The 23193-nt window shown below is 33.3% G+C and overlaps 1 protein-coding gene and 1 non-coding gene across 2 annotated transcripts; one reads left to right on the forward strand and one right to left on the reverse strand.

The window, feature by feature from the left end:
- The first annotated feature begins 1968 nt into the window (after nucleotides 1-1968).
- LOC115724386 (small nucleolar RNA R71) lies at nucleotides 1969-2075 on the forward strand. The gene has a single exon (XR_004013179.2). It is a non-coding gene; the product is annotated as a small nucleolar RNA R71 (small nucleolar RNA).
- Nucleotides 2076-21189: 19114 nt separating this feature from the next.
- On the reverse strand, nucleotides 21190-22906 carry LOC115723539 (uncharacterized). Its single transcript, XM_030653031.2, has 4 exons — nucleotides 22838-22906; nucleotides 22655-22742; nucleotides 22209-22304; nucleotides 21190-21513 (listed from the first exon to the last, which is right to left on the reverse strand). The coding sequence occupies exons 1-4, from the start codon at nucleotides 22904-22906 to the stop codon at nucleotides 21389-21391; spliced, it is 378 nt and encodes a 125-aa protein (XP_030508891.2). The 3' UTR covers nucleotides 21190-21388.
- Between the last annotated feature and the right edge of the window lie 287 nt (nucleotides 22907-23193).

Below are 23193 nucleotides of genomic sequence, written 5' to 3' on the forward strand. Positions count from 1 at the left end.
TGTGCATCAATGGTAGGCTTCACTCCTTCCTCCATTAAGATTCTGTGCATTACAGTTGAGGGGCTGATCCCTTTAATATCTGCTAAAGTCCATCCAATGGCTTTCTTATGCTTCCTTAGAACTCGTAATAGCTTGTCTGTCTCTACAGAAGATAGGGAGGATGCCACAATGACAGAAAGTGTCTTATTTTCTCCCAAATATTCATACCTGAGATGATCCGGTAGGACTTTTAACTCTAGTTGAGGAGGCTTTTCAGTAGATGGGGTAGGCTTTGTTGGTATGACTCCTAACTCTTCATAGTATCTTCTATTCAGCGGTCCATAAGAGTCGAGCCACATAGCATACTCATAAGCTTCCTTACCGTCTTGTTCCACCACCTCCCCTTGTACCAAAGTCAGATTAAGAGGGTCTTCAATATGCGTCTTTGTCTCCACCAACTGGTCCACCACATCAATTGCAAAACAATTGTCACTAGCCGTAGGGTAGGTCATTGCTTTGAGCACATTAAATACAACTTCATCTCCTTGTACCCTCAGCTTTAACTCTCCTTTCTGAACATCAATTAGTGCTTTCCCTGTTGCCAAGAAGGGTCTCCCCAAGATGATAGGAACATTGCTGTCTTCTTCCATATCCAGAACAATGAAGTCAGCTGGAAAGATGAACTTGTCAACTTTAACTAACACATCCTCAATGACTCCTCTAGGATGAGCTAGTGATCGATCCGCCAATTGAAGAGTTACCGTGGTTGGCTTTGCTTCACCCAGCTGCAGACTTTAAAACACTGACAAAGGCATTAAGTTTATACTGGCTCCCAAATCACATAGTGCATTTATTCCTTCAATTTTTCCAATAGTACAAGGAATAGTGAAGCTCCCTGGATCTCTGAGTTTTGGAGGGAGTTTCTTCTGTAGAATAGCGCTGCACTCTTCAGTTAGAGCCACTGTCTCATAATCCTCCATCTTCCTCTTCTTTGACAAAATTTCCTTCATAAACTTCACATAACTTGGCATCTGCTCTAAAGCTTCAGCAAAAGGAATGTTAATGTGAAGTCTTTTGAAGACTTCTAGAAACTTGGTGAACTGCTCGTCTAAGCTTGACTTTCTGAGCCTCTGAGGATAGGGTATTTTCACATGATGATCAATGCTAATAGGTGGAGACTGCTGTGGTAGTCTTTGAAATTTGTCAGTAGCCTTCTCTGCTGTTGGTGTTGGTGTTTGCACTGGTTGAGCATCTATTTCTTCATCTACCTCAACTGGTTGTGGTAACTCAGGCCCATCATACTTCTTACCGCTCCTCAGGGTAATTGCTTTGCAGTTTTCCTTGGGATTAACTTCAGTTGTGCTAGGCAAATTTCCTTGAGGGCGGGTTGCTACCTGAGTTGCTAGCTGGCCCATCTGAGTCTGCAGGTCTTTAATTGAAGATCTAGTTTCAGTCATAAATTGAAGCAGTAAATCTGTTTGCAAACTAGAATTTCCACCAAAGGCTTGTTGTTGATTAAACTGTTGGTTCTGATTTCGTTGTTGATAGAACCCACTGTTTCTTTGGTTGTTACCCTGGTTGAACCCATAATTGTTGTTGTTGTTGTTCTGTGAAAAATTCCCAATGGCCTTAGCTTCATCCATTGGCAAATCATCCACATCTGCTTGACACTCCGAAAAGTGATGACTTCCTCCACATAACTCACAAACAATTTGGGCTTGTCTAGCTTGCCCTGCAATTATTTTTGTCAATGCCTCAACCTGAGCGGTTAACTTTGTGATGGCATCAACTTCTAACACACCAGCTACCTTCTTAGATTGACTCCTTTCAGTTGGCCACTGCTGATTGTTTAGAGCCATCTCCTCCAATAGATCATACGCCTCATTAGCACTCTTTCTCATAAAAGCTCCGCCCGCTGCTGCATCTATTAGAGTTCTAGTATTACCAACCAACCCGTTGTAAAAGTTGTGAACCAGCATCCACTTCTCTATACCGTGATGAGGACACCTCCTGATCAGATCTTTAAACCTCACCCAAGCCTCATGGAGAGATTCATTATCTTGTTGGCAGAAGTTATTGATTTCTCCTCTCAGCTTTGCAGACTTAGCTGGAGGAAAGAACTTTGACAAGAATTTTGTTGCCAGATCATTCCAGGTGGCAATAGAATTGGGTGGCAAGGAGTTCAACCAACTCTTGGCTCGTTCTCTGAGCGAGAATGGAAACAATCTCAGTCGAATGGCATCATCGCTAACTCCATTAACTTTAAAAGTTTCACAAAGTTCCATGAAGTTAGAGAGATGCAGATTAGGATCTTCAGAAGGGAGGCCACCAAACTGAACTGAAGACTGCACCATTTGAAGGATGGCAGGTTTAATCTCAAAGTTGTTTGCATCCACTGCCGGTGGCCTGATACATGACTGCACTCCCGTCAGAGTAGGGAGAATGTAATCTCTCAAGCTACGGCCATTAGCTTGATCTTCCACGGCGCCTCCATTATTACCGTTATTACCCCCATTGTTTCCAGCATTATTGTTCACATTGGCAGCCATGATTTCTGATGTTTCAGCAGTTGCTGAAACTCTTTCTTGCCTCTTGTTCTTTCGATTCCTCCTGCAAGTTTTCTCGATTTCAGGATCAACTGGTAATATGACTGCTTGTCCTTGACGGCGCATACACTTAGGATTCCTGAAATAGATCAAGAAAATATTGCAAGAAAAAGGTTAGAAAATCAGCAAGAGAAAATATACCAAAGTAGAAGTTAGTATAATTATATGTAATATTAATCTTTAAACAATTCCCCAGCAACGGCGCCAAAAAACTTGTTGCTATAATTTATAAACACTACGCAAGTATACGCAATCAAGTAGTAAATCTCACACAGGTGAGGTCGATCCCACAGGGAATTGGATTAAATACCACTAGACTATACTTATAATTCTATTTGGCAAATCGAAAACAATTATGATTTAAGAAAAGTAAAGTAATTCAGAAAACACAAAACACAGCTAAAGTTTAAGCAATATGAGATGATAGGGAGAAGAATCCTATTGTTGTTTACCCAAATCGTTACTGCTTAATTACTATCCTATTCTTGAAGTGAATGACAGATTATGAAATAACCTAGCTCTTTTCAGATCTTCTAGATTCTAAATCACATGTTATCTAATTAATTCCTTAATTAAACTAACATGAAATCAGCATTAAGTAATAATCTACTCGTCACATAAGTCATGTGAATACTTTCGTTTCACATAGAACATCGATTATCCCAATTTTAGCATTCTCAATTCTCACTTTTCAGATTTCGAATTGAGATCATAGAGCATGCACAAGGTGATCAATCTTAAACATGAAATTAAACACAAATTAAGATAATTTCACAAACAAGAATTGAGGAATGGTAATTAAACATTAACTAGGCAAAACATTAAACAACAATCATCATCCTCCCTAAATGGGAAATTTAGTTCAAAAACAAATCCATAACCATTCCTAAAGCAATATTCAACATAAAGAAATTAAAGAGGAATAAAGAAAAGAACTGTTGGTGGATGAATTTCGGATCGTCACTTGAATCTCTGTGCTCTTCCTGCTGCTCTCTGCTGTATTTTAGGGTTTCTGATCGCACTCCCTTACTTCCAATTGCAGTTTTCTATTTATAACTAAAATTTAGGGTTCGATGGACGAAATTTCCCCTGGTCCGTACGGGATCTCGCCGCGGCCATATACACCCTCACCGCGGCCAGATTGGTGTTGAAAATACACTGTTCTGTAAGGAGCTTTTAGTCGCGGCGAAGCTTCTTCTCGCCGCGGCGACTGGAGCACCTTCTCGATGTCATTTATTTTGTGATCTAACCGCGGCCAAGCTATGTCTAGCCGCGGCAAGATGTGCACAATACTTCAAAAATCGTGTTTTCCTTGGCTCAGCTCGTCTTTTATTGAATTTCTGCCCCCGAGATCTCTTTTATTCCAAAGAACCTGAAAACAAAGAAAACAAGCGTAATTCCGTCCCAACACAGCGAAAAATGCACATAAAATAGATCCGAAACCTAGGCTAAAAATAGCCTAACAATGTGAGCAAAAGTTGTGCAGCCAAAGACCTTAAGATGATCATATCTTGGTACTTCACTTGTCCAAAACTCTTGAGGAGTTTTAAATCTTAGTGTTGTTGAAGGGCATCTATTAATGAGATAGCATGTGTTAGGCTATTTTTAGTCTACATTTTGGGTCACTTTATATAGTTGTTTTCCTTCTTTGTTATTCTTTTTGGAATATAATTACGCTTGTTTTCTTTGATTTCAAGTTTCACACTTGGAATATATCAATTGATCAAATTTCGGAAAATAATAACAAGCTATGGAATAGAGAAAATTCTGCAAGAAAATAAAACTGAAACTTCAAGCTTAAATTCGAATATGTTCTTATCAGATTTTGGAAAAAGTCAAAACATAAAAGTTTTAGATTTCTTTTTCTTCTTTCCAACGCATCTTGAATCAATTCATTTGGAGTTTGTATGTGAAAGTTATGCACATTTTACTGAAAGATGCTGAAGCTGTCAAATTTTGCTTCAGTAGTCGCGACCACCACTTTCCATGGTCGCGACCCTTTTTCATGGTCGCGACTAGGAGCCAAACAGCGATTTTTTTTCGTATTTTGCCCATGGTCGCGACTAGGCTTTATGTTGTCGCGACTACGGGCGAAAAATGAGATTTTTGGGTAGTTTTTGACTTTTTCAAAGAGGTAGCAACCCTAATTTCTATTTAAGGGGCTCATGTTTTAGAAGGAAGGGAGGCAGAAATAAAACCCTAGAGATGAAAAAGGAGGCAAAGGAAGCAATTATGGCGATCCGGAATGCAATCACCAACTAGTTCTTTCTTAAACTCTTAGTTTCCATGTTAATTTCTGTTTTAGTTTTGATTATAGATGTTATTATGGATTTTATGAACTAAACTCCTATTTAGGGAGATGATGAATGTTAATTGAAATTACTTCTAGTTAATGATAATTGTTATTTCTCCTTTCTTGATTATGAATTTATCCATATTTGTGTTTAATTACATGTTTAAGATTGATCACCTTCTTCATGTTCTATGATCCTAATTCAAAATCTGAAAAGTGAGAATTGGGAATGCTAAAATTGGATAAACTAGGTTTTGATGTGAAACGAAAGTATTTGCATAGCCTTTGTGACATTTAGATTATTGCTTAATGCTGATTATATGTTAATCTATCCCAGAGATGATTAGATAACATGTGATTTAGGACCTAAAAGATCTGAAAAGAGTTAGGTTAATTTTTATAATCTGTCATTCACATTGAGAAAGAGAATAGTAATTAGCATTAATAATTGGGTAATTAAATCAACAGGATTTTTTTCCCTAAACATTCATCCATAATTAATTACACTTTTTATTATTATTATCCTGCTTTTTAATTTTTATTTATTTAATTATTCAACATTATTATTGATTCTGCCAAATAGAAACAAGAATTCAATTGATTAGTACTTAGCTACAGTCCTCGTGGGAACGATCTCACTTACCTGAGTATTACTTGTTAAAACGATACGTATACTTGCGTGTTGGATTTATCACAACAAGTTTTTAGCGCCGTTGCGGGGGACTGTTTTAGTTGATATCAATATAGTTGAATTCTATTCTAATTTGGTTTCTTTTTATTTAAGTTTATAAATGTTTTATTGATGAGTTTGACCTGCAAGGTAAATCTAGATGCTATATCTTGAGGATTTTGCCCAACAACACAATGAACCATTCTATTCTGCTTGGAGGAGATTTAAAGAGCTTGGAGAGAGATGCTATCCCACTTTCTCAAGTGGATGTTTTACATGGCTCTTTTATAATGGACTTGATGATGAAACAAAAAGTTGGGTGGATTATGAAGTAGAGGTTACTGGAGGGCCTTTGTTAAGCAGAGGTCATGAAGCAATAAACCTGTTGAATGATATGGTAGATTTTGATTACGATTGGCATTGGAATCCATCACTTCAAGGTTGGAGTCACCAATACCCTCCTTATTGTCCAAACTCACCCCAACCAATTGAAGAAGAGGAGGATCTACTATCACTTCCAAAAGAGATTAATCGCTTAGCGGACATGGTTAAAGCTCTATGTGATAATTTAATGGCGCATGATTCAGAGAATTTTAAGGATAATAACTCAAATAACGAAAGTTATGAGAGTTGCTTGAATATAGTAGAAGCACCATCACATGAATACATAGAAGAGACTGAGCCTAGAATTGAAGAGAAAGAATCCTTTGAAGTGGTTGAAAATTTGGATACATTGGATGCTTGCTCAACAAATGATGATCTCAATTTGGTGAATGAAGAAACATCCATCCTCAATGATGAAATTATTGAAGATCAAATCACAGTCAAGGATGCAGATGGTCATGAGGAAATTGAACAACCAATTGAGAGGTTATTTGAGAAAAGCAAGAAAGAGGTGACATTGGTGGCAGAAGAATCACTAGTAGTTTTTGATTTGAGGTTGTCAACACCACTATATTATGAACCACCAATGGACCCTTATTTTCCACTAATATCGCATTCTCCATATTGTATTCTCTTCGAGTTACCAAAGGCTTCTCCCCAAGCCCATCATCCAAGGTCTTTTGTGTTAGAGATTTTATTACAATGGAAGAAAATCAAGATATTACAACTCTATTGTAATACAATACAAGGACCAACAAAGAGATTAAATAAATATTACAACAATATAATATACAATATATACACTATATATGTTATATATAAGAAAGGTGGAAGAAAATAAGAACACATGCAATATAAAATATGCATATATAATAAGAGAATAATATATATATATATATAAACACTCACTCACAACCTTGAGTGTAGATTAGTGGGGATCACCATGACTTGAACAAGGTATTACACCTTTGTCCAAAAGCTTATTTCCCCCTATCTCTAAGCACTAAGGGAACTCTCTAGGAAATAGCTTTGGGAATTATCAAGCCTTTTAGGGTTTTCTAGCAAAGTGCTTTCTTGATAGAAAACTTCATCTCAATGAGCACATTAGACTCCTTTATATAGTGTTTAGATGATCACTCTTAGGATTCAAAATACCACCTCATTTCTCTCCCATAAATGAGTATTACATTTTGTAACAACTATATCATCATAATTTTGAAATCCTTAAACCAAATTGTGTAACAACCCTTTTATTACACTAATAATGTGTGATCAACACAAGAGTTACAAATGACAACAAATTGTAACTCCTCTCCAAGTTACTATGTAGGTTACAAAAGTGTAGGTTAAATTATAGGTTACACATTTATTTACCATACACTTAATATATATTATTCACATAATATTATATATTACCACATTTTAATCTACATATTATTATATTAAAAATAATATAACAATCCCCCACTAGATTAAAATGTGTGACACACTTGTAACACACTTGTAACATTTATTTAATCAATCAAAATATTATATCAAAATATAACATTCCCCCACTTTGATTGAATAAATACACACTTTTAAAGAAGTCTTGTTTAGGTGCATTAGGTAAAATGTCTTTCGACTTGAATTTTACCTTAGTGTAGTTACCACAAAGTTTGATGAAATTTTGATTGCCGTAGCATTGAACCACTATTTCTTTAGTACAAACCGGTGATAACACACACACCCTCGCTAATGCTCACTTGAGACCGCGTGTCTCGCTCTTGCACCGTTAATGGCCATGTGCAAAATTCCAATTCATAGACTCTCTAGAGAATACTCCCGATTCTCATAAGAGGCGGCACCACCTCTAGTCCATATAGGTGGAGTTTTAGTGTCTCACCACTCGTTAGACACTTCTTAAGCTTAAGTGAGTTTTCTTAAGCTTAAGCTCCATTAAAAAACCTTTTGGTTTTAACCCTCAATTTTACAACATGTACTCATCCATAGATGAGACAATTGAGTACCACATTCACTCTATTGACTTGTTATTACCTATTGAACTTAAGACTAGATTTTTACTAGTGTTAAGATAGGTTACCATCAATGAGCAAAACGCTAAGGGAGTTTAGGTCCCATCCCTCGAAAATTCATGCTTTAATCTTGTACGGAGATTAAGCGATTTGTTATAACCTCTCACTATTGATTCCATGTGAATCATGCATGCCAAAAAATATAGTGTTCACTTTGTGACCACTTTTCTCCTTAAGTACTTAAGCTTTGAAAATTCAATCATAAAAGATTAATTTTCACTCAACTCAAATTTTCAATAATTTTGATACCAAGCATATCAAAAATACACTAATTTAGACACCAAATATGTCTAAATTCTCATATTTTAATTTTAGACACCAAGTATGTCTAAACTTTCTCATATTGGAGTATGCACCCCCACATTTTCACATTTCATTATCAAGACAATATCTTGATTTTAAAATATAGAAGACTACTTTGTCTCTATAATTTTTTTTTTTTTTAAAAAAAAAAAAATTCCTTCTTGAAATTATTTTTACCAAAACTTTGACACTAAATATGTCAATATTTTCACTTATGCACATAGCCAAACTTGATTTAGAATTTGAATTCAAAATCAAATAAATTAATCAATAATGTCTCAACACATTTTGATTAAATTTGTGGCTCACCCCCACATTTTTACCATAAAGTGTATATAAAATATCACTTTTGTGTATTTTTCTCTTCAAATGACTCTTTAAGGCCACTTTAAAAATACCATTTGACATTTTTAGTTTTCTCAACAAAACTAAAATATCAAACTCACATTACTACTCATAAAATAATGTGATTATTTTTACTCATAATTTTAAGGTTATCTCCTTATTGAGATTAGCCCAAAATTATACCAAAGTTAACAAAATTCTCATCAATTTTGTTCACAACTTTGATCATTTAATATTCAAAATTGCTTCTCCAATTTTGTTATCTTTTCACTATTTTTGAATCCACATTGATTCATTTACTTTTGAGTCCAAAATTGTTCTTCCAATTTATGGCTCATTTCACAAGTTTGGATTCACTTTTAATCCATTTGTTCTTGCTTATGACAATGCAAGTCTAATAAAAGTGTAACTCTCATAGTCCACTTTTCTTTATCTCAAATATGAGATGATTATCTCTTATAACCCAATAAAAGATGTAACTTCTCAAAAGCCATCTTTTATTATCTCATAAAGTGAGATGTTCACTACCAAATTGAAAAAGAATTTAAAATATTCTTTATTCACAAAATAGATGATAATAATTCTCACAATAATAATAAACACTATTTTATTACTATCAACATTATTATCATGCTATGTAACTCATATGTTAATATAATATGTATGTTACTAATCAATATCTCATATGTAACATACACATAATATCAATATTAAATTCACAATATATATGTTACATATCTCATATGTATATAATATATATACTATAATATACATATATATCATATACAGATAATATGTATTAATTACACAACTATATATGTTACATACCTCACACATATATAACATATATACACTTTAATACACATTCATGATATATATTATGTATAATATATGTATTATATATGCATGTCTCATATAAATACATAGAAATAATTATTTCTACATATTTAATCTCACTAATATATATTATATATACATGTCTCATATAAATACATAGAAAATAAGTATTTCTACATATTTAATCTCGCAATATATATATGTATATTATATTATATCTTATCATATATATAATACACATAACTCATATTCATGCTATATATTATATATCTCATATATATACATATAATAACATAATATTATAAATTCAAATATCATATTATATACTACTATATATATTAATATGATACAAACACATAATCACATATATGTCACATATATATAACTCATATATATCATATATATTACTATCATATAAAATAGTAAATCACATAATATACCACCATGCTCACCCATGAATGGTTTTCACATAAAATCTCTTATCCTTGTATTTTCAAAATTTTGATTTATCTCCTCTTCCATTGAAAAGGTATAAGCTTTTGATTGTTAGAGATTTTATTACAATGGAAGAAAATCAAGATATTACAACTCTATTGTAATACAGTACAAGGACCAACAAAGAGATTAAATAAATGTTACAACAATATAATATACAATATATACACTATATATGTTATATATAAGAAAGGTGGAAGAAAATAAGAACACATGCAATATAAAATATGTATATATAATAAGAGAATAATATATATATAAACACTCACTCACAACCTTGAGTGTAGATTAGTGGGGATCACCATGACTTGAACAAGGTATTACACCTTTGTCCAAAAGCTTATTTCCCCCTATCTCTAAGCACTAAGGGAACTCTCTAGGAAATAGCTTTGGGAATTATCAAGCCTTTTAGGGTTTTCTAGCAAAGTGCTTTCTTGATAGAAAACTTCATCTCAATGAGCACATTAGACTCCTTTATATAGTGTTTAGATGATCACTCTTAGGATTCAAAATACCACCTCATTTCTCTCCCATAAATGAGTATTACATTTTGTAACAACTATATCATCATAATTTTGAAATCCTTAAACCAAATTGTGTAACAACCCTTTTATTACACTAATAATGTGTGATCAACACAAGAGTTACAAATGACAACAAATTGTAACTCCTCTCCAAGTTACTATGTAGGTTACAAAAGTGTAGGTTAAATTATAGGTTACACATTTATTTACCATACACTTAATATATATTATTCACATAATATTATATATTACCACATTTTAATCTACATATTATTATATTAAAAATAATATAACATTTTGTTGTTGGTGCAGATTTTGGTTCAAACTCATTACATGCCAAGCTTGAGGGCATCTTTAAAAATAACTTTCAAGTTGTCTTGCATGACGCTTATTATGGGCGTCAACCGCTTGTTGATGTGACATGGACCTAAGGTAAGCTTTCTTCTCTTTAAGTTTTATTTTCACATTGGGAACAATGTGAAAAATTAGTTTGGGGGAGGGGCTTAATTTTAAATTTTTTTTTTATTTGTTTGATTGTTTAGTTGTTTAGTTAGTTTTTTTTTTAGTTGTCGTGGTTTAGTGTGTTGTTAATTAAGCCAAGATCAATTTTGTTGCTGTTGTTATTTGTGATATGTCCTGAAATTTTGAAACTGTGTGCTTAATTCTGTTAACTCTTTGGATTAGTTTGGATGCTTGTAAAGCCTGTGTATGAATATAATTTGACGATCTGTGAAATATGTTATAATTGTTTTACTATGGTTTGTGGTAAGATTGATTGAATAGCTTAGAACTTGCATATCTTATTCTTTTGAGGCGAAATCCTTGACAACATTTAATAGGAACATGATTTAGACAGTTTGTTTGGATAGTTTGAGCCTTTCAAGCCTACCATAATATGAATATCCTTTGTGAACCTTTTTGAGCCTAAACCTGTTTCGTTTCTTCACCCATTGAACTAAAAGATGTATCCACACTATTGTTTTTGTCCTCATTACATTTTGAATGGTATCATAAGCCTTACAATAAGTTTGGGGAAGTGAAATATATAGTGTGAGTAAGTATTGAAGAAAAGAAAAAAAATCTTGCGTGATTGAAAAACATGTGAAAAAAAGAAAGAATTGTAACTCGGCATCACTTGAAAAAAAAAAAGAATTAAAAAAAATCAGAAATAAAAGAAAATTTTAGTGATGTCTGGTGATTGAAAAAAAATTGAAAAATCTCAATCATGGTTAGTTGTGGGAACACTTCGGGAAATTTTAAAATTATGAGAAGCTTGTGGGTTCTTTTGTGCTTATGATACCTCTAGCCAAAATTGTCTTTCATTTTCCAAATATCTAAGCCATAAATTCTAACCTTAAAAAGGTCCTTTTGATTCTGAAAAGAATGTTGTCAACATTAGTGGAGAGAGGTAAGCATGCAAGCATATTGACTATTAGTTTGTGGACTGATTTGATGGAGTGAAACAATTATGACATTATTTTAATATTGAAGTTAGTTTGTATCTCTACATTGTGTGATAAGAAGAGCATCCTAATTAATTATTAGAGTTTTTGGAATTGAAAATCTAGTTTAGTTAATCGAAGGAAATTTAACATGAGCCAGCAGTAATATAATTATCTGATAGCTTAGTTAATCGAGTTTTTAGTGTTAGTCTTAGTCTTACTCGAGGGCGAGTAAGAATCTAGTTTGGGGGAATTTGTTAGGCTATTTTTAGTCTACATTTTGGGTCACTTTTTATAGTTGTTTTCCTTTATTGTTATTCTTTTTGGAATAGAATTACGCTTGTTTTCTGTGATTTCAGGTTTCACACTTGGAATATATCAATTGATCAAATTTCGGAAAATAACAAGCTATGGAATAGAGAAAATTCTGCAAGAAAATAAAGCTGAAACTTCAAGCTTAAATTCGAATATGTTCTTATCAGATTTTGGAAAAAGTCAAAACATAAAAGTTTTAGATTTCTTTTTTTTCTTTCCAACGCATCTTGAATCAACTCATTTGGAGTTTGTATGTGAAAGTTATGTACATTTTACTGAAAGATGCTGAAGCTGTCAAATTTTGCTTCAGTAGTCGCGACCACCACTTTCCATGGTCGCGACCATGGTCGCGACTAGGAGCCAAACATCGATTTTTTTTTCATATTTTGCCCATGGTCGCGACTAGGCTTTATGTAGTCGCGACTAGGGGCGAAAAACGAGATTTTTGGGCAATTTTTGACTTTTTCAAAGAGGTAGCAACCCTAATTTCTATTTAAGGGGCTCATGTTTTAGAAGGAAGGGAGGCAGAAATAAAATCCTAGAGATGAAGAAGGAGGCAAAGGAAGCAATTGTGGCGATCCGGAATGCAATCACCAACTAGTTCTTTCTTAAACTCTTAGTTTCCATGTTAATTTCTGTTTTAGTTTTGATTATGGATGTTATTATGGATTTTATGAACTAAACTCCTATTTAGGGAGATGATGAATGTTAATTGAAATTACTTCTAGTTAATGATAATTGTTATTTCTCCTTTCTTGATTGTGAATTTATCCATATTTGTGTTTAATTACATGTTTAAGATTGATCACCTTCTTCATGTTCTATGATCCTAATTCAAAATCTGAAAAGTGAGAATTGGGAATGCTAAAATTGGATAAACTAGGTTTTGATGTGAAACGAAAGTATTTGCATAGCCTTTGTGACATTTAGATTATTGCTTAATGCTGATTATATGTTAATCTATCCCAGAGATGATTAGATAACATGTGATTTAGGACCTAAAAGATCTGAAAAGAGTTAGGTTAATTTTTATAATCTGTCATTCACATTGAGAAAGAGAATAGTAATTAGCATTAATAATTGGGTAATTAAATCAACAGGATTTTTTTCCCTAAACATTCATCCATAATTAATTACACTTTTTATTATTATTATCCTGCTTTTTAATTTTTATTTATTTAATTATTCAACATTATTATTGATTCTGCCAAATAGAAACAAGAATTCAATTGATTAGTACTTAGCTACAGTCTTCGTGGGAACGATCTCACTTACCTGAGTATTACTTGTTAAAACGATACGTATACTTGCGTGTTGGATTTATCACAACAGCATGCAGTTTGCAGTGCCTCTCCCCAAAATTTCTTGTCTAAACCAGCACCCTTTAGCATACATATCACCCTCTCGAGCAATGTCCTGTTCATTCTCTCTGCAATCCCATTCTGTTGTGGTGTCTTCACAACTGTTTTGTTTCTTGCAATGCCATTGTCTTCACAAAACTTTGTGAACTGATCTGAGCAATACTCTAATCCATTATCAGTCCTTAGTTTCTTAATCTTCCTTCCAGACTGATTTTCTATCAGTTTCTTCAAGCTAACAAAAGTTTGAAATGCTTCATCCTTAGACTTGAGAAGAAACACCCAAACTCTCCTAGAATAGCCATCAATAATGCTCATGAAGTAGCTAGCACCTCCAATGGTCTTAGTTCTTGAAGCACCCCAGAGATGAGAGTGCACATATGTTGGGTTTTATGCCCTAAATAAAACTCTTTACAATCTGATTAGTTATCAATAAAAGAAATTAGAAGTGATTGATGTTTGCATGAATTTTACATGCTAATGGTTTAATATGTTTAATATGTTTATTACATTCATACACACAAAATCAGTTAAATCCAGATCATATGTTTATTCACAATTACAGTATCGTCAACACAGTGGAATGTGATTGTGATCATATGAATCAAAAGTTTTGGTCCCTGTTTCATCAGTGTTATTGGATTTACACTAATGTGATAATCAGCGATGATGTGTACTTACACTTGGAGTAAGTGTTATGTTCTTTCCAAGACATTAGTAAAGTATACTAGTTTCGAATGTATGGAGTATACATTGGACTGGACCGATATTGCAACTAAGTTAAGATATTACAAACTTACCGTTATACATATCTTTCCAAGTCAATATCAGTAGTTGATCTTAAGATTAAAAGAATCTAAATCCTGATATGCTTGGGCTCAACTCAGGAGTGTTATTCATGTTCTTTGATTTATTAGTTAAGCCTACTTTTGGGTCAGGGTGATACGTATATTTTGGGAACATGATAGTATGATTGAGTGGGAGTGCTGAACATAAATATGGAATCTATAGCTTCTACTGGTGTATAGAAGTTAAGTGATGATTCCCTTCGAGCTTAGAAAATAGAAGTAAATGGATGAGCTCTTGTTTAACTGACTAATTATTAGATCACTAAACACCATTTACAGGTAGCTAAGTGTTTTAAGGGGCAAAATACATTGAGGGGTGAGAACGGTAAAGAAATCCCATCTCGATGTAAATCATCTATATAGAGGATCTTTAAATCACAATAAGATTATAACAATGGTTAAATGAGATAGTATATTGGTATCGTGAAACATACAATATGCTCTATATAAGTCTGAGAGTGCAATTCTAAGTTCTAAGAGTGGATTCAACGAAGAATTAATAAGTAGGAATTTACTTGGTAAATTTGGTTCACTTATTGGAAGCTCAGCATATAGATCCATGGTCCCCATTCTAGTTGAGAACATTCTGCTTGTAAGACTCATTAATTGATTCGTGATTGATCAATTATAATTCTAAAGTTAGACTATGTCTAATTTTATGAATTTTCACTAAGCAGGGGTGAAATTGTAAGGAAAAGAGTTTTCTAGGTTTATTTATTTATTAATAGACTTTATATGTCTAATTAATAATTAAATTAAATGACAAATATTATTTAATAATGTATTTTAGTTATTAAATAATTAGTTTTGGCATTTAAAATGTTAGAATTGGAAAATTGGCATTTTTGAGAAAATAGAGATAAAATTTGATAAAATTGCAAAATTAAGTGAGGCCCAATAACACCATATGGCCGGCCACTTAAAAGGCTTTTTCAAATTATTATTTTCATTATTTTAATGCCAAATAAATCCTAACCTAGACCTAGTAGTTGCCTATAAATAGAAAGTGATGGCTTAGTCAAAACACAAGTTTTCAGATCATCTTTCTGACAGAAATTTCTCTCTTCAGAAAACTGAGCCTTCCTCACTTTCTACCTTGGCCGAAATACCTCTCTCTCTTTTCCCTTCATCTTTTTCGTGACCCTAGTGAAAGAGTAAGTGCCCACACACAGCAAGCAGTAACTCAATCATAGATTGGAAGACTGTTAAGGATCAAAGCTTGAAGAAGAAGGAGATTCGGGCTCAGATCTTGATTATACTCTGCTACAGAAAGGAATCAAGGGTTAGAGATCTGAGTGGAAGGAGACATTTATTCCGCTGCATCAATGTAAGGTTTTCTTAACTTTATATGTGTTTATTTATCGTTTTAGAAAGTTCTTATTTAGGATGTTAATAAACATACTTGTGAGTAGATCTAAGATCCTGGTAAAATAATTCCCAACAACATAGTCTAGCTTTCCCTTGGTTGTGTGTAGTCCTGGAGTGAATTTCACTCTGCTGCACTTACCATACACACATTCTTCACAGAATCCCAGTTCTTTGCCAAGTTTACCTTTGAGAATACCTTGGTTCTCCAATTCATAGAGACCTCTCTTACTGACATGACCTAGTCTCATGTGCCATAACCTAGTGTTGTCTCTATCAGTGCTCTTGACTACTAAATTTGAATTTCCCACAACTGTCTTTCCTTGCAGATAGTAAATTCCATTCTTAATGTCTCCCTTCATTACTATCCTTGTACCCTTCATTACTTTCATTGAACCATCTATCTTTACAGTGCAGCCTTTAGATACAAGTTCACTAATTGAAAGTAAATTTCTCTTAAGTTCAGGGACATACCTGACTTCTTGTATGAGCTTGGTCTGACCATCATTCATTTTGATCAAGACATTTCCTATTCCTGAAATCTTGCAAGCTTTATTGTCTCCCAACAGAACTGATCCACCCTCAATTTTCTTGAAGTTACTAAACAGTTCCCTTCTTGGTGTCATGTGAAATGAACACCCAGAGTCAAGAATCCATTCACAACCAGATTCTTGACTTGTCACAACCAAAGCTTCTGCAGACTCATAACCATCAAAAATAATGCCTGCAGCACCTCTTTCTTGTCCCTTTTCTCTCTCTAATTTTTCCTTGAGTGCCCTACATTCATCTCTGAAATGTCCTTCCTTCTTGCAGTAGTAACACTGTTTTCCTTGCTTGGATTTTGCTTTAGATTTAAATCCTTGATTGTGTCCCTTGTTCTGGTTATTCTTGTGATTTGCTTTATTATATCCACCCCTGAAGTCTCTTGTATTACTTCTGGATTTCACAAAAAAACTGTCTGCAATGCCATCAGTTCTTTCATCATTTTTCTTCTTCATTTCCTTTGAGTTGAGTGCTGCCTTGACCTCTGTCATGGTCAAGGTTTCTTTGCCATATAGAATTGTATCCACGAAATGTTCATAAGTTTTTGGTAATGAGCTAAGCAACAAGATCCCCTGATCTTCATCTTCTATTTTACCTCCAATGTTGCTCAGATCCAGGATGATTCCATTGAACTCATCAAGGTGTTTTCTGAGTTCTTTCGAATCTTCCATCTTGAGAGTGTACAGCTTCTTCTTCAAGTATAACTTGTTGGCAAGGGTTTCTTCAGATAAATTGAGGCTAGCTTCTCCCATAATCCCAGAGCAGTTTCTTCATTTGACACTTCTCTCAATACTTCATCTCCCAAACTTAACAAGATCGCATTATGAGCCTTTGTTTCAATTTCTTTAATCTTTTTCTTGTCATCTCCCAATTCCTTCAACTCTTCTTTATCAATGGCTTGATACAATCCTTGATGAACCAGAAATGCTTTCATCTTGATTCTCCATAGCCCAAAATCATTGGCTCCATTGAATTTGTCTACTTCAAAGCGTGCGGAAGCCATAGATCACTTTCTTGATTCTGTTCTTGCAGCAAGAAGCCTGAGCTCTGATGCCAATTGTTGTGAAACAACACCTCGGCAAGAACATAAAACAATAAAGAAAAGATCAATGAAACCAAACAACAATCACAATGAAACAGTAAAGCTTAAACCAAAACAATAATACATCAAGAACACAAGAGATTTAACGAGGTTCGAACAAGATAATGATGAATTACCTTGCCTACATCCTCGGCCAGAAACAGCCACAGCAATGGCTTTGGAGAGTCTTCATTGATTGAGTTTTAAGAGATTACAGCTGATACCAATTACACAACAGGGAAGCTTAGCTTCTACAATTGTCTACTCTAATGGTGATGAACACAATCAATGTGTCACCCCAATTACAACACCCAAAGCAACTCTCTTTCTCTCTCAGTTTCTCCTGAAAACTCTCTCTCTGTCTATTTCTCTATACCTCCAAGATTAGCCTCTGCAGATGAGTGAGAGGCCTCTTAAATACTGATGTTGTAGTTGAGTTGAAATACCCGAACACCAACTGTCATAACAAACAGTTGGTTAATATGGTTAAGTTCGGTAAGGGCACTTTAGGAATTTGATATTTGGCCAACCACTTCAACATTTTATTTACCAAAATACCACGTACATGCATAATTCTCTTAATGATGATGTCATTGTTCTCTTCTTTCATTTTTAGCTATACATTTAAACTTTCCTGCATAATTTAAAGAAAAAATATCTCCAAAAAAACTGAAATCTCACAATCGATCAACTGCTATTGAAGAATCAACTCACGTTTTTTTTTTCCTTTTTTTTTTTTTTTACAATTTTCTATATATAACTCATTCTTCATCTTCTCCATCTCCCTCTGTAGAAAAATTCCAATTACATGCCCTAAAGCTTCAAAAGAAGGGTTGAAATTTGTCTCCAAAAAAGGGAAAGGGAAAAGGAAAAGGAAGTTAGATGATGGTTTTTCTTTGATAATTTTGTTGAGCTCATACCCAAATAGGAGAAGGCTCCTGCTAAGAAGAAATCTAATTTCGTTAAAGGATAGAAAATCGAGGGGAGTCCTATTATTGTTGGTTAAAAAGGGAAGAATCAAGATGCTCGTTTGATTGAGGTTTGATATGGCGTACAATTTTAAATTAACTATTATGCATTTATTTAAAAATCAATATGTGCAATGTATTAAAGAAAACATTTACCCTTGTATGAGCTCTAAAAAAATTAAAAAATTCAAATAAATTTTCTTTTAATATATTATTGCTTGGATGTAGAAGAATAGGCTTGGATTGTCCTTTATCTCAACGGTTGGTATCCTTCTTTCACTTAATATTTCAGTTGCAGTTGAGTGTTTTTTTTTTTGTTGCATTCCAATACTTGTTTCAACTTGCGTACAAGTTCTTCATATTTTAAATCCATTAAGATGAATTCGCCACTAATTTTGTAATTTACATAGTTCCTTTCTTGATCAAACTGTCCATTGTAAAATATGAGAAATAGAATTACGTTCCTTTCCTGATATTTTGAAAATTTATTTATAGTCAGTCTACTATGAGAAAACTGTAAAGAAAATGTAGTGCAACAATTATATCTGTTGCGAACCAACTGACATAAAACTACAAAACAACTAATAATTTCACATATTTAATAAAAACAAAAATTACAACAATCGTGTTTTGTCTGTTCAGGTCGCGTATTTGACAATTTCGAGCCATATTTTTATAATACTATGATATTGTAGAAGCAAAATTATTATTCAACTAACGTACAACTTAATTGCAACTAAAAATATTAATGTAAATTTGTATCTACAAAAACCATTTGTCATTATTTTTTTTGTCACTGATCAATAATTAATTGTACCTTAATAGTAATATGTGAAGAAACAAATGTTAGACCTCTGTAAACTAAATTTATATCAACTAATTTAGTATATTAATAAAACTAAACATGTTATAAAAGTTTCTTTTAAGAGCTTTGTATTGTATGACAATATGAAACACTTGTATATATGATAAAAAAAAATCATTATATCGTTATCAATTTGTAATAATTAATGTGTCAAGTTTCGGAGAGTTAGCAAAATATTTATGTAACTGTTATGAAACATAAAAAACTAAAATATTGTTTCCACGTACGTAACTCTATCTACATGTGAATTTACTATTATATTCATGATTTAATATGAATAAATTCACTATTGAAAATCTGAAAAACAACGAGAATGCATTGAGATAAACATTTAACTATAATATTGATATAATTTTTTTGGATTATACCTGTTGACCGAGGTTTTCGGCAACTAATATAATAATAGTATTTAAGAAAGCTGTAAGGAGTTAATGCAAGAGATTTTTACGTGGTTTGGGCATTAATGAGCCTTAGTCCACGAGTCTATGTATTTATGAGAGTATTTATTACAGAGAATGTTCTTGGTGGTTTTCCTCTCTAGTTCTTATGAAACCCAAAATTCTCGACCCCTGCCTTAATGAGTTTGGGGGTATTTATAGTGCTTTTGTGGGGTGATCCCTAGAATTGATGTACATGTCTCTCTGTAATATTCAGTAAAGGCACACATTCCCAATGGATACATCATAGGAAATGCATGGTCTAATCCCTAGGCTTTTTAGGGGTTTAATGGACGTAATCCATTATCCTTTCTTGACTGACGTGATTTCTCATAAAGTAGCCGTCACTAGGCTCATTAATCATAGCGTAGTAGCTACAAAAGGGGGGTTACGCCGTCAGACTTTAATACTTATGGCAGTTTCAATACGCCTTCTCCTATGCGGCATTAAATGCGAGGTGACTGTTCAGATAGGATTTGATACCTCCCGGAGGTGCTTCGCTGTAGCCTTGCTCTCCGGGAGTATGTGAAACATACATGCCTTCTCCGGGAGGCATGTTAAATGCTGATCCCTTTGATTACAGAAACTTAGTAGAATTATCCCAAAGTCTTGCCTCTTCAGTCCACGTGTCTCAATCCGGTTGGTCCATGTATTTTGGACAAAATCAGGGGAAACAATACCTGAGTTGGATTGTTTGTGAACTCCAGTTCAACTTTTTGAAATTCGCATTTCATGGATTTAAAAATTGAAGTCAGGACAAAAAATTTATGCGAATTAAACAAAATTTCTGGTTGAATTTTAGTTTTGTAATAGTTTTTCTACACTTTTTTTTCATGAATTCGAAACAGCCCCTTTTGTGATTGATTCCGGTCGTCTGTGAAGTCGCCAAAATTAATGGTGGTTCTCTTTCTGGTTGAGTTTCGTTTCGATTGTGTTGGGTTGCTGGGTTAGTTGCTGGAAATTGTCGTTCTTGAAGAAGGTGGTTAGTGAGGCTGAATGGATAGAGTAAGAATTATTTTTGTAAATTTTTGTTACTGGACTATATAAATGTGTATAGGGTCTACCCAATGTATTTGTGTAATATTTTTGTCATTTTAGTATATACATAATACATAATAAAAAAAAGCCCATAAATAATAATGACATAACTATAATTTTTTATATACAATACTAAAAAATTAATGCAAATGTATAAATATTTTTTTGTGCTAAATAGTAAATATTGCACAATTTTTGCAGGTCTAAAGTTTTAGTGTAATTAGATACTAGCCTTATTAAAAAAAAAAAAAAAAAAAAAAAAAAACTCGTTTATTATTGTTTTATTGGCCATCTTGAGGTCGTTTTGATGATTTAATATTTATAGTTAGTTAAACATTTGTAGTTAGAATGGGCCCCAAAAAACCTAACACCAACTTACTGAACTCACATTCTTACAGAAGAAAAAATAATAATAAAATGATTAATGTACTCTGATCTTTATTCAATAATTGATGTCACTACTACAATGAATTTTTATGATTACATTTATAGTGAAAATTGCAATAAAATACAATTTGACTACATAAAACTAGTCAACAAGAGATAGGATGGGATTGGAAACATAAGCCATTTCAATGCAAGAATTGGCATCAGAAGTATTCAACTTGGGGAAAAAACTATGATTTCTTCTCTGCTTCTGTATCATGGTTTCTCCAAGGATTCAATGCTTCCCTGAGAGCTTGAGCCTCCGGAGAAGTCTCCCATGCCCGCTTCTCCGACTCCAAAACGGTTACCTTGTCATCTGAACATATGGAAATAGGAAGAGAGACTAAGACCAAGAGGTTTAGATCCAAAGTGAACTAGTAACTATATATAAGACAAATCAAAACTTGATACATAAAGAAAGGGATGTGCATATTCAACCCAAATTGTTTTGCACCTCCGAGTTCTTTCATTTAACCTCTCTAAAACCTCTATATGTATTCCCAACCAACCAACCTTCCATATACATTTTGTAATACCAGTATGACACAAATAATTGGAGAGATATGCAATTTTAAGGCAATGCCAAAACATGAAGATAGAAGAAAAACCTCAAAATGTGCTACTTATTTAAGTACTCTAATTAAATACTGTCTGATCAGGCCAAAGGACAAAACTAGAACAATCCATCTGAAATCGCAGCTTACCCAACAACCAGATTATCAATTACAAGAAAGTAAATATGATTTTTGTTACAAACGGTACCAATTCAACAGAGTTTTGGTGTTTCATTCATTTACATACTAGTTGGATAGCTTTACAATTACAAGTTTGTGCTGATTATACATGGTTACTAAGTAAATGTTGTTCTTTTGTGTTCTAAATACTATATTTAGTTAAAATAACATCTAAAACGCTAATAAGATCATGGTAAACCCAAATAAACTCAACCAAAATCAAATCATTTCAACTAAAGTATATAAACTAGTAGAGGGAAAAGGAGAGGTCTCACACAGAAACCAGTCTTGATCATGAACAACTCCATTGAAGCTCCAACAAGCGCAGCCCCAAATGAAATTTTCAGGTACCAATCTAGAAACTTCATTCTGACTGCATATCAATTATCAAAAATATATCAAGGGAACTATCACATTTGCAATATTAGGGCATTGAAAAATGATTAATCGTGTAAGTCCAAGCAAATTCTATAACCTAAATTGAGCCATCATAAAAGTATCAAAATCACACAAATCAAAAGAATTTCAATATGGCAATAATAAGTAGTAGTTAAAAAACAATAACATAGCAAATAGATAAACAACAATAATCTCATATAAACATTTTAACAAAACACAAGGGCAAACAAAAAGAGTTATATTTAGGGGACAAACTTTCTTTCCTTGGTTGACAGTCAGTGAGTCATTTTAACAAACACATAAAATGCATTCTACACAGACAACATCTTACAGTTTGTTTCAATTCAACAGATTGTTGTGCAAACGGAATTCCTCCTCTCCGATCAGTAAGTGAACGAGGTTGATAATCTTTCTATGGGTAGAGCCGATTGTGTTAGTGACAGAAGAAAGCGCTGATAGAGAGAGAGAGAGAAGAAGAAGTTTTGGTCTGACAACAGGGGATGAAACCAGATGTAGCTTTGGGTATGCTATCATAATTGGGCTTCTCATATTGGGCTGAGTCAAACAGTACAACATTCCCACCTTTTATTTAGTAAAAATTGTACCCTATACCCTTTTTTTTAAGGGGACTTTTCACTTATATACGTAAATCTAATAATAATGACACGAATAACGAAAATCAAATTAATTATATACACACGGAGCAAAACATACCAAACAGAAAAAGTATTACCATTCTATGTGTTCTTGTCTTATCCATAGACATTTATGTTTTTAATAAAGAAAATAATAAGTCTCTCCTAAAAAGACACATACATTTCTCTCCCCATCGATTTTCTATATTTTTTTTCTCAAAAAATTAT

Source organism: Cannabis sativa, chromosome 9 (assembly GCF_029168945.1).
Source record: "Cannabis sativa cultivar Pink pepper isolate KNU-18-1 chromosome 9, ASM2916894v1, whole genome shotgun sequence".
Taxonomy (NCBI): domain Eukaryota; kingdom Viridiplantae; phylum Streptophyta; class Magnoliopsida; order Rosales; family Cannabaceae; genus Cannabis; species Cannabis sativa.